General features: G+C 34.9%; 1 protein-coding gene across 4 annotated transcripts in view; it reads left to right on the top strand.

Moving 5' to 3' along the window:
- AKAP6 (A-kinase anchoring protein 6) overlaps positions 1-13,620 on the top strand; it is a gene marked incomplete at its 5' end in the record, with an annotated part of 224,730 nt that overhangs the window by 124,401 nt on the left and 86,709 nt on the right. For all 4 annotated transcript variants that reach the window (XM_084287751.1, XM_084287749.1, XM_084287752.1 and 1 more), the window contains one exon: positions 11,857-12,005. In XM_084287751.1, the coding sequence (XP_084143877.1) occupies positions 11,857-12,005 (149 nt within the window). The remainder of the gene's footprint in view (positions 1-11,856; positions 12,006-13,620) is intronic.

Genomic DNA, 13,620 nt, shown 5'->3' with positions numbered 1-13,620 from the left:
TTACTTGGACCAAAGGCACTTAGCCAATTAAGGCTACTGGAAAAAAATGAAAGCAATCTAACATGATTTTTTTTTTTTTTCTGAAAGGAATCTTAAACACCGTTTGCTTCTCTTGCTGTGAACTGTTATATAGTAGTTTTACTATCTGGTTTGGTTTTATTTATCAGGGGTGTTTTTGTTATATGTGAGAAAGAAAAAAATGTTTATTGTTTGTTAAAATTATAGAAGAGTATTACATAAAAAGCATCCCAAGTAATACGATTGTACAGTATCATTTTATAAGGATACACGGAAAAAGGAAGCTATGCAAATTTTAATCACAGAATCACATAATTTCTAGGTTGGAAGAGACCTCAAGATCATCGAGTCTCTCTGACAATAGATTACTATCAATGGTGGTTTGAAAGGCATACCTGTAAAGAGCTTTTTTTCATATGTTTTGGTGCATGTACTCCCTTACTGTTTTCTTTATGAGTAAGTCAAGACCTTCAGTGATGCAGCTTAATAAGTTGAGCAGGTTTTGGCCTAGATTCATGATGAGTTTGTAATGGAGGTTTTTGGGAGAGTAAAACAACGACAACTGCACAGAGTCGGATGCAGACTGTTATACTGTGATGTTTTTAACAAAAATGGAGGGAGAAAATTGGTTGAATGGCGTTAGATACAGACAAGAATGTGTGGTCTGTTATATCAGGGTTCGTAAGACACCCACAACATAAGACACAGTTGTGCAGTCTTTACTGTGGCAAAATTCCTGTTTTACACCACGGAAAGCTTTCTTAAATACAGTATCTAAAGAATTTGAGTTGGTTTTTCTTTTAAAGTTATTTTTGGAAATTTGATACATATAAGGTAGATATGAATGAAAACTTACCGTAAAGTGCTGAGATAAAAGGTTTCCACTAAAATTTGTCTTGGTAATGTAATAAAATGTTATCACATTAGAAACCTTGTCAAAGTAGTGTCTTGCTCTTGTAGAAGGCAGCAGTTATCAAGAAAATGTTTTTATTGTTAGAAAAGAGATGTCACTATTTTTATATTTTTGGGCTTTAATTGTTCTCTTAATTTGTCTTAGCCCTGAACAGTCTCTCTAAATGAGGGGACCATATCTTAATATTTTACATGTACATATAAAGAGTTTTTAAAAAATAATTTTATATCACATCTGTTTTTACTACATGTTGCTGCCTGTCTCTAGAGGCATACAGCATTTTTATTTTCAAGTAAATTTATATTAGTTACAGTCTCCAGCTGTTTTAGATATAGGATCATTTCCTGTTGGTACAGTTTCCAGGACAATTCCCTTTTTTTCTTCTCAGAAAAATGAGAAATTTAATTTAACAAAGACATCCTATAATTGCCTTTGTATCTAGCAAGGTATCTAGCAATCTAAATATTTTATTTTATTTAAAACATCTGTCTACATAATGTCGTATGACTATACAAGCCTATATCAACCTTCTGAAAGACAGCTGCTGCCACTTTTATTTAATTTATAAGAGACCAACAAAATTGCTCTTTAAGATAAAGCCTGTCTGCCACTGAGTCATATATAAAAAAATTTTGCAAGATGAAAATTGCTTGCATTTACAGTTCTTGTTAAACTAATCTAGGTCTTTTTCAAATTTAGAAGCATCATTTCTCCTTTTCCCTCTTCTCCCCCCACTCCCCCTATCACTATGGAAACATAGGAGCTTTACATATACATTTTTTTGAAGCTCATTTTATTAAGATTGAAGGTACATTTCTATTTAAGATGAAATGCAAGCTAGAGTCACATCTTAATTGCTCACTTGTGGGATCTATTTATCTCCTGCTATCTTCATTTTCACAAACATTTGGTGTAAATTATACTGGTCAGAATTTCCATGCAGTTGTTCAGAAAATATATAGGGGAAGTGATAATGTAAATGTACGTCTTTATCTGTTTTGTGTTACTGAGCTTTGTTTGCAGTGAATCCTTTATGTAAACTGTTTCTTTGTAGGAAGCAATTCATACTGACAATAAAATGTTTAATAGATAGTATCAAAATAGGCACAGCAGCTGTCCTAGAAAAATAGACATAGGCATTCTACAGTATGTCTAAATAAGACAAGTTTACCTTTTCCAGGGAAGTAATCAAAATACTTCTTTTTGGAGAACTAAGAGTATGAAAGGAAAATGTTTATGGTTCCCTACTGGCACACAGTTATGATTGACAGGAAAAACCAACATGTATGCCACATGAGACATCTTGTTCAGGAACTTTCAGGAGGGTAGTAAATTGGTGTTGGCACAAACACAAAAAAAATAAAATGACTTGATTCAGCAGTTTTCAATTCTAAATCCCCAAGCTCCAAAGAAAGAAGTAAATATTCATCAAATGATCAAAATTTATATTGATTTTTATTCTGCATTAGCAGCTCAAAGTCAAGATTCTTGACAGGGTGGATGTCGGTTTGAATGATTCTCTTTGAAATAAGGATACAGGCACTGGGCTGAGTGCTACCATGCATTCCTGAGCCATAGGAAAAGCCTATTAGAACCCTAGGAAGCTAAATTTTTTAGAGAATGGTATAAAGGCGTGCTTGTTCTGCAGTGTTTAGATAACTAAATCGTTGTTATTAGTATGTAAAGCAATTCTTGTCGTTTTTTCTTTACTCCATCCTTTCCATTATCATCTAGACAACTTTTCTGTAAACTTCAAAGGGAACTGTAGTTCATGTGCCATTGTAAGTGAGTTAATATCAGTACTTCCCAGAGTAAGTGTATTTAGAGTGAAGTGATAGTCTGGCAGGGCACAGGAAGCAAAGACTGTATCTTCATATTCTAAATCTTTAATTTTGCAGTTTCTGACAGGGAGTAAATAAAGGTCTTGGGAGAATGGGAGGGGGAAGGAGGGTGGAAATCCAGGGGAAGAGGATGAGGTGAGCATGAATGCAGCACTGAAACACAGACTGGATGAGTGTGATTACTGAGCTGTAAGATTTAATGAGAAGGCCTGTATTAGAGTGAGGCAGAAAATCATAGCCATCACCTCTAGTCTATAGGAGTATAACTGGATCTCAGCCCCCAGCAATAAATAAATAAATAAATGAGTTAGTGACATTTGTAACAAATTTAAATATATTGAAAATAAAAAGGAAGTTATCTCTATTACCGTACTTTTGCAATACACTTGTGTTTTTTTGTTGTTGTGTTCAAAATTTGTTGTCATAAAGTGGAAGAAGAGAATAGTAACTGTATGTTTGGTGGGGTTGGGGTAAATAAAAAACAAACTGAGGCTAAAATACTGTAACTATCAAAGTGTTAACAAATTTCCCAAATGTCCTAGGTGCTTACAATTCAGCAAACATCTTTAACAGCATAGCTTTAAAATTAAATTTTACAAACATTATGGGTAATGCTTTAATAGTATGCAAATTGCAGTGAAGTCAGCAGCGGCAAAGCTGACCTCTCAGCAATACAAATATTTTATGTTTAAAACAGTTATCTTTTTACAGTTCCCTCTACCTCAGTAGGTGCCAGGTGCATCAAGAGGCTCCTCATCTGAGGATCGTAAACAACTCAAATGAGCAGCAGTGTCTGCTTGCTTTTTATACATGGCAAGGTAACTGTATGAATCAACACATTAAGCTGTTTTACTGTTGCTACAGTAATTTCCAGCCTTTGCTAGTATTTTTAAAAACTTTCACAAATTACTTTGCAAATTTTCAGTTTTGAATTTTTCTCAAAAACATATATACACATACATACATACATATGTATGTATATAAATAGCACAGTATTTGGATAGGGAAAGGATTTGGATAATATATGGAGAAATGTACTAAGCCTGCATTTCCCATTTTTTGTTAAATTAATTAATTAAGTAACGTGCAGGTTTTATCAATCTTCACGGTCTGCCTGTTCTTCCTTAATCTTGCAGGGAAAACAGTCCTGTGTTCATATCTGCACAATTTGGTATTGTTAGCAGTTCACTATTTAAAAAGTCAGAAATATTTTATAACCACTTCTCCCTGTTAGAGGAAAATAGTGATCTTAATTTAAATATACATGTATATATGTATTGTATAGTAAGAAAACATTCCTATCTCTAGTGGTAATATGACACCAAATTAGTATATATTCTAGGTGTGGAAAGAATCACCTTCAATTTCAGAACAAGTCAAATAAACATTCAGTAAGAATCTGAAGAGAGTAAGAAGTAAAATCTATGTAGGAGTTTGGACTTGAAAATGTTTGACACTACTGAGCCTCTCAAAGTATCAGATTCAAAATACTGAATCAAAAATCAAAATTTCTACAATTTTGTAAGTGTTAGTATGTACAAGAAATTGTCAAATAAGTTGTTAAATGAAATCTTTGTAATGATTAATTTAATAAATATGAAACATTTGTCAAGAATATAAAAGTTTCAAATGGAGCCACTTGGCAAAAATCAAACTGTTTATGCACTACTTAATATAATTACTATGTAGCATGCTCACAAATGATCTGGTGTAACATTTCATACTTTAATACAGCATATCATCTTAATAGTCATTTTTGCATTTTATGTAGGTTCCTTTCAGCATGATAAGTAATAGAAATGTGCAAAAATCTTAGTTCATGAAAAGATATCAAAACATAAAACAGGAATACTACTATAGTATGGTAAAAGTAATTAAAAGTCAATGTGTATTACCGAAGTAAATGCAGATTCATGCACCGTAAGTTTAAAGAATAATTACCATATATTTACTTCAAAAAGAGATTTTTTTATATAATAATTTCAAGTAACTTGAAAGCCAAATTCTTCAAATTAGTCATCAGAATTCACTTTGCTATAAGTCAGTACAGCTCCCAGTGGTGAGAAGAGATTCCTCCAAAATATGCACAAAGTAGACCTCTGAGCAAAGTTTCCATGAAAAAAGGCCATAACATTTTTATATTAGCTCAGTCATACCTTCCTGAGATGTGTCGGGTAGTTTTCCCTTGGAGGTATTGGTTTTGCAATAACTACTTTCCCTCGTTTTTTTTTGTTTGTTTGTTTGTTTGTTTTTTACAAATGTCTGTGCCCATCACTGTAGGGATGGGGGCAGAGGAAGGTATGTGATCATGCCAGAGTTTCTCCTGAATGCATTTGCTGTCCTAAATTTTGACCATTTGTACCTTCAACCTTAAGAGCACAGCCATTTTGCATGCCCAGACCTGCAGATCTAGTTAGGTGCATGGCTGGTACATGTGGTTTAGTATCCCAACCTATTAGGGAATCATGACTTTTAGAAATATCAGTGCTTTACATGATAGCAGACTCTACAATCTCTTTTTAAGCTACTTCATTGTTCTAAAAGTGCAAATAAGGGAATGGTAGGAACAATCACAACTGTGCAAATAATGGAGGTTTTAATTAAGATTAAGTTTACAATTTTAGCACGCTGAGGGAAGGGTTTCTGTGTCTAACTAGTCTTTTCTCTTCCTGACTACTTCAAGATCTTGAGGCTGGCCTGGAAAGGTGTTCAAACTTGTGTTTAAATACAGCATATCTATGTTCTGACCTCCCAAAACAAATTGTTTTCTTTGTAGGACTGGAAAGAAACCACAGGAGAAGGTTGTGTTGATAAATTGCTTCTTTAATAGGATGAATTCTTCAGAGTTTGTAGGAGTGGGACTGCTGGGTCTTGCAATTCTGGTGGCATTCCAAGAGGTGTCACTGAAGAAAGCTGGAAGGCATGTGACAGTTTTGATTAAATGCACTCTAACCATTACATTGATGCATTCAACTGGATCTGAATATGTTAATTTGTGTATTCTGCCTGTTTTTAGCAAACACTCTTCTGTCATCCCAGCCCTCTCTGTGTGAGCTTCCTTGTTGGAGCAAACCTGTTCTCTACCTGGTTCCTGGTTATTATAAACCCTTCTTTTGCATGCTGCCAGTCACTCACTAGTTCTGTAGCTGGAGATGACCTGCAAGACAAAACTAGCAAAATATATTGCCCACTGTTAAATTTTCATTCTTATGAGGATTTTGTTTTCACCTCACAATTTTCGGATGCTATTGCCAAAACTATTCACAGTCCTGCAAGTCCCTGGAGAGGTTATTCCTTTCATACTTTCCTTCAATGTTTTTTGGTATTTGTGATAAAGAGAACTTCTCTGGATCAACAGCTGAGAATCTGTTTGAAACACAGGGCATGCCATTCTCCTGTAGAGTATTTAATTTTATACTGAACAGAACCAAAGGCAGGGGGACGATCAGGAATTAGACAGCAGAGGTCCTGATTTTAAATTAACACAATGGTCAGGACACCTCCATGGATTTGGTCAGACAATACTGTTGAGGCCACACAACTGATTGCATTTGCACTCCACTGTCCTGAAGTCACAGGTCATGTTCCTAATCTTTATAGCAAAAAAAAAACCCCTATATAGTTCTGAAAGCCAAGGGAAACCTTCCAAAATGTACTGCTGTTATTTACTGCCCCCCTAACCCCCCCCCCTTTTTTTTTCTTGAATTAATTCCTGATCTGGGAACTGCCTGAGAAGGCAGTCCTGACTTGCTGTAACCTATCTAAAATTTCATTTTATAGCTCCTCTGGACAGGCTTCACTGTGCGGTTACTGCTGTTACTTAAACTCCACAATGAGTTTAAGTACCTTGATAAGTAAGAATGTTGTTGCCTTGTAATTTTGCCTTTTCTGTGTTGAAGTTTCACATTGTTGTGATAGTTTTAGTACTCTGAAAAATACAGTGATAAAGTTATTACTGATATAAAAGCATTTCTGAGATTTATGATGATAAAAACACTTGGCTAAGATTTTAACTGGTAACAAGCATGCCCTGATTAACAGAATTAATTTCCTGCATGATCAAAACACAGTGTGTCCTTTGTAATAGGACTATCAGATGTTCAGCTCTCAGTAAACACAGTTTACGATATAGGATTATTTTTTAATCTGATTCAGTCCTGAAGAGAGTCTGCAAGATGAAGGATGTTAAAGGCAGGGGAGCCAAAAGCAGAAAGGGTAACATAGGAAGAAATTCAACTGCAGCAAGGTCGCTGTTTACATTTTGCAGAGGAAGGGGAGGCGGGTGGGGGAATACCAGTTAAAATACCTGGGTAACCTCTTGGAAGTCCTGCTTCTACCCTCAGTGTTTCCAGAAGCAGAAGACATGTTGGCTGGCTGTGGGGATGGAGTAGTGGATGATCAGTCTGTACAGTCTTTGGTCAAATTCTTGCCTGCCAAATAACTACCAGCTGCATCTCCATGGAATATATTTTGAGCTGTGTACTCCGCAATATCATTTTATTCACTAGCTGCAGAGCCCGGTCGTTTCGTGTCCTATAATTAGACCTTCTCCACCACTTTTTAATGTGGACAGATAACCAGAATACTGTGTCAGAAAACAGAAAAAAATGCTTGAAAGTAGCATTTATGTGGTCATATGCATTGATCTACTTAATTCTGGTAAGGAATTACTCCCAATTCTATCTGTGGATGTAAATTACAAGGATGTACCAAACATCCTTGTAATACTAAATTACAAAGTGTACCAAGCTGGGATATGCATCCTTTTAGAATGATGCAGCTGAGTACTTGTACTTATATAAACTACACATGCAGATGAGCCTTCTAAGTCTACATGCTGCATAACGCCCTCTGACCGCTTCCCTTTTTGGTGAAAGCTAGAACTTGTGCTTTAAGTTGAGACAATATTTTTATACAGTTTAAGGTTAACCAATGGCAGAAAAATTAAATTATGCCTGTATTTCACATGCAATTCTGTAGCAATTACAGTGTAATGTACAAGTTGTACAGCTTTTTCTCCTTTTTCAAAGTCACGTGAATATAGTATAATTTGTATATTTAAAAAAGAATAGTTTGCTTACAGTTAATGTAGTTCCTAACAAAAGACACGATCCCTAGGAAGCTGTTTGAAAACACTTTCTCTTCCACACAAATTCAGAGAGATTTATTCTAGCACATTCCAATATAAAAATTGTTTACAGCACAACAACATAACACTGAGTTCTTATCTCAATTTACATTGGTGTAAATTTTGAGTCTCATTTGCCATTCTCTATATAACCTTTCAATCTCCTTCCTCCCACAGTAACAGCCATTATCCCATGTCTTGTCTTTCTCCACTTCAGAATAAGGTCATTCTAACATGTACGTCTAACAAGAAATACAATGTATTTTCATTGATTGGTATTGTCTCTGATTACCCCTTCGTGTTATATAGTGATCTGTGTAGTAAAGGACGTTCTATGTTGTCATGCAAAGCCAGTCTTAAGGAGTAGAGTCTGTATGCCAGGCTCCGTCAGTTTATTTATAAGCTCTTGCTTTTTAGAAAATGAGCTCTCTGAAGATAGCCTTAAAAATATTTGCTGTTATTAACTCATGACTAGAACTCTGAATATTTGGCACAAGTGTACAAAATGTTCACTGCTTTCCCACAGACTACTGTTTTTCATAGTCATGTACAGATGTTGGGTCCTCCAGGCTCAGAAAAATCAGAGTGTTTTGTCATTTGATTATTGGAAATATCTCAGGTTAATTTACAACTGAATCTTGTAAACTCATTTTGTCTTGGTAGGACAGTGATGATTAGAGTTTGTGTAACCAAACCACAAACCATCACCCCATCACCAGCATCTTTGTGATTATGTCTTTATTGCAAAAATGTCACTTGTTGGATAGGAGGACCATGAAGTGGAAAACAACTGCTGAGCATCATTCCTTGCTTTTTTCTTTTTTTCTTTTTTTTTGGTATGTTCAGTCTATCACTTCAGCATTTGGGTATTAAGAGTAAATGAATGATTGCCTCCCATCCAATTTCTATTACGTATATTTGGAATGATGCATATCTTAGCATGCTTTCTTAGGATTTGCTAGACATCCACATCTATAGTGGTGTGTTTGCGATAGAGATTAAGTTCTTAGAGTTGCCTTAAGTAACATGAAAGCATATGTAGGGCAATCTGAAAAGGCACTCTCAAAATAAGCTAGAGGGTAAAACAAGTAGCTGTTCTGTTGGTTAGAAATTAATAAAGATGCTACTGTTATTTTGCCAGAATACTGCAAAACTGATCCTTCATTCTTATTAAAGATTTTAAGATGAAAATAAACTGCAGTAGATTTACTGCATACATGCTGTGTACTGTTTTCTAGATTGTGCCTTGTGCCAGTTAGTTCAGATTCTGCAGAATGTAGCTTTTTGAGACTTAAACTGATCAATACCTACTTGAGGTCTTCAAAGCCTCTTTGGATTTGCAGCTGATATCAGTAGAACAGGGACAAAAAATGCTTAAGTACAACAGTGAGATGGATGAATTCATACAGACAAGAAATCAGAGAGATCCATCTGAAACTCTACACTGCCCAAGTTTGAGTTGCTGTAAGTATCTGCAATAGTTGAAGACAGCAAGTGGGTTTAAAAACAGAGATAGTTGATTTATAGAGGGATTGTATTTTTGTGCTACAAGGACTGGGACAAAATTACTTGTATTCAGGATTCATAGTGTGTGATGTTAATGGAGTTCATAATCCTCAGTAGAAAAGGGTTCAAGAAATAGCATGTGTTTGATTAAGGCTGAGATTTAATTCATATATGGGAGGTTACTGAGTCTAGATTACCTGTGAATTTCCTGCTTTTGGACTACTTAGGGGAAGTGTTGGGTTTTATTCTGTGTACATAATTTAAAGATCAGAAAAAAAATCGTAGGAATAAAGCAAGAAGTATAATCACTTGTCTCCACTTCCAAGTCCATCTTGAAAAGCAGTGAAATTGTTTGCTTTAAATTATCCAGAAGGTTTCAATTCTAGCCTTAAAACAGTCATAGAAGATATATACAAGATATGTATATATATATATATATTAAGGCAATTGTTTTGGAAAGTTATCGATCTTTCAAATTAAGGCATGAGACTGTAAATGTCATGCCCAATCATAACTAATATGAAAACAAACTGAATAAGTCCTTTCTAATAAGGCTATCAATTTCCTTTTTTAATTTATGCTTATGTGGACAGTACAAAATACTCAGCTGAAAGATTATCCTGGTTGGTGAAGAATCCTTCCAAAAAAGGAGTTTAATCAGAAATCCCTGTAGAGAAGGAGATTGTTTATCACCTTAAAGAAAAAGATACTTGGAGGTAGGAGGGGAACAGGAAGGTAATGGCATGTGTTTATTGCTTCTTTTGGTCATTTCTGAGTTGTATAAGCCACAGTTCCAATTATAGTTTCTAAAAGTAGTATGTTTTATAGCTCTTTCCAACCTTAGCAGCCTACTCTGACTAACTAGAACAGTCCCAACTAGTTTTGCGTGCCAGTAATGCTTCTTCATGGGTAACCCTGTATGGTTTCATTTTCACTGTTTTGGACTAGATATGAAAACTTTGTATTCTGCTTGTGTATGCACTAACAGACCTGAATGTTTTACTTGGGATTTTTATCTTGGAAAGTTTGCTAGTTTTTCTATTTAATTTCTAAAAACATATTGGGATTTACTGCCAAACATAATGAATTTCACTGTAAGAAGCTGTAAGTGTTTGGAAGAAAAAATTGAAAAGGAAGTGGGTTTTCCAAATAGCTGTATTATTACTCAGCAAAAATTGCATCAATGCTAAAGTAAGGTATATGCAAATATATACAACTGTTACTGAGGCATTTGAACCTTTCAGACTTTCTCCACTGCCATTCTTTAGTGCCTGCTTCCCTTCACTTGCCTACATTTTTCCTTAGTCTGGATTTTGCACATTTTCCTTCTCTACTCTAGCCCTTTCCCTGCTTTCTCTTTATAGCCGCCATTCTTCCACAGACTGGTAACTCTGCCGTGCTGTCAACAACCAAGCAAACTCTTCACTTACCTGTCTACAGCCACAGAAAATGCAAGAATTTTTGCACAGAATTGCCTCCATGCTCGTTGTGTTTACTTGCCATGGTACCAAATAGTTCAGCAGGCATTCTCCTACTAATAGAAATGAGTATGTAGTTACACAGAAGTAGCAGTTTTTGAAGCATTGTCAGAATTCGTAATGTGTTTTTCTTTCACTGAAGCATATTAAAAGAAAACAACAGCATATTGGTCCCCAAGTGCTTTTGAACTTACTCTACCCTCTGTTCTCTTCCCTGTTCCTAGGGCACATAGCAGATGTGTGGTACATAGCAGATTTCATCCTCTTATCATCTGGTTCTCTGAGTTCCAGAATCAAACTGATCACCACAGCTCCAATAAATAAAGTGTCTTTTCAATAACTTATCGTGCCAAATATTATTCAAAATTCTTCTGGCCAGGCAGAGTTTGATGGAAAACACCATTTCTAACTTATTGCCTTTATCTTTGCAATCAAATTTGCTGAGTAATCATGGACACCAGCTACGGGAAAGCAGAGTGTGAATAATGCCTAGTTGCTTGTTTTTGTTTACACTTATTACTTAAAACTGCCTACAACAATATGATTTTCATTAATTATAAGGCACAGGCAATGTGTTGAAAAGCCTTTGAGATGTCTTGAAATGTCTTGAAGCCTTTGAGAAATGTTTATACATGTACCTGTTCAGACATAGTGTGTCATTTCTAATTTAATTTTCATTAACATCCAGACATTTTTATGCAATGTTTGATGGGGTATAGATCTCATAGATTACCTAGCACATGCCATTATAGTTATCTAAATACTTCAGTTCTAGCAATTGGGAATACACTGTACTTTTATCTGACTTACTGCTTCAACCTTTTTGACTATAATGCAAAGAGAAAAATGATGGTGTGTATTCTCCTCTGTGTTAAAACTGTTGCAATCCAAAAGCTGTTTTAAATGCATTCTTTCTGAATTTAAAAATAATAATAAAAAAATCTATTGTTTTTTTTTCTTTTTCTTTTCTAGGCTGAGGTTCAGCTATGCTATCTGGAAGCACAAAGAGATGCTGTTGAACAGATGTCCTTAAAGCTGTACAGCGAGCAGTACAACAGTAGTAGCAAGCGAAAGGAAGAGTTTGCTGATATGTCAAAAGTTCACACAGTGGGAAGTAATGGGTAGGGAACTATTCTTTTTGTTGTTTTATTCTCACTGATCTGTATTTTTTTTTACATGATATACTTTTTCTTCCTTCTAGTTAACCAGGATTTTTCTTCCTGGGTCAAGAAGCAGGGGAAAACTCTCTCTCTATATTTATTTTTTTCATATATTAATGCAGAAATCAATGAGTTCTGGTTAATTTATCTAATTCATGGTTTGTTCATGGGACTAGCTAACACTATCTAATAGCAATCCATTATTTGATTAAAAATAAATGTAATGTCCTTTCATTTCAAACTTTTCTCCTGTTATTTCTTTATTTCTTTTGATTTCTTAGCATCTTCTAAGGAAATGTCTTTATAACTTGTTAACACCACTGTAAGACAATTCTCTCTAACCGTAATTCTACTAGTGACTAGGAAAATTGAATATGAAGCTTTATATAAAAAAATATATACATATATTTATAAATAAATATATATATATGTGTGTATAAATATATACGCACATGCGTATATGTACGTGAACTTACAGTTCCCAGTTTAAGCATCCCAGTTTTGCACATCTAGAAAGCTGCAATTTTAACTGTTTTCACTTGAGTTGGTCATCTCAATCTGACTTAATAAATGTAAACACACACATACACTATACATGTAAGTGCCTATATGTATATATATAAATATACATATTAAAAGAAACCCTTTATTGACAACTTGAGTAAAGAATCTTGGACAGATTAATCACTGAAATGGAGTCTTGAATGGCTGTCTCTCCTTTTTTTCACAACAAAGAAAATGTTTTGTAGTTCTGGTTTAAGACTTTTTCTAGGAGGCTTTTAGAAAATTGTATCTGCTAACTGCTAGCTCCTCTAAATGTACATAAGAACAGCCCTGTGAGTTCATAATAGTATGGGGTAAAAGCAGTTCAAAGAAGCTGACTAGTTCTCATTGTTTGGGTACATCCTCATTTGGATACAAGTTTTCTTGTAACCAGAAAATTCAGTAGAACTTTTACCTTCAATTTTATGTTCAAGGAAAGTCACTGACCAAGATGCTCTTACCCCGATAACTTCCTTTTTCAATTGTTAACTCAATGTTGAGGTCTTGGAAACATAGTTTTATTAAATTACCAACTGTAAAGATAAATGAGCCTTGTAAACATCCCCTCTTATTATACGGAAAGATGACTGTTTTAGAAAAGTTGATGTGGGCTAATTATGTAGGATTACTGAGATCTTGATTACATATGCAGAAATCTGTCAGATTCTCAAACACGCTAGTGCAGCTATTGCCAACCATAAAAATAATTTGTTCTGAATTGGTGTGTATATGTATATAAATGTGCACTGGGGGCTAAATGTTCAAAAACATCTTATAATTTTGCAGTCAGAATTGAATATGAGCAAGATTTGAGGTTGGAATTTTGCATGGGACATAAGACAATAAGAGACATTTGATTTTATTGAGGATAGGGGCTATAAAGCTTTAAGCCTCATGGAAAAATCCAGTCTGTAATTCTATGTATCATATGTGTAAAGCAGATAGTAAAGCTCTTAGCTGCATTCATTTACACTCGTAATTTCATGCTTATTACTGGCAATGGTGATCTACTGGTGTTCCCTGTTTCTGTGCT

Source organism: Netta rufina (genome assembly GCF_964035555.1).
Source record: "Netta rufina genome assembly, chromosome: 5".
Lineage (NCBI taxonomy): Eukaryota > Metazoa > Chordata > Aves > Anseriformes > Anatidae > Netta > Netta rufina.
The sequence above is the reverse complement of the archived record's forward strand: the minus strand, read 5'-3'. Positions and strand labels throughout refer to the sequence as shown.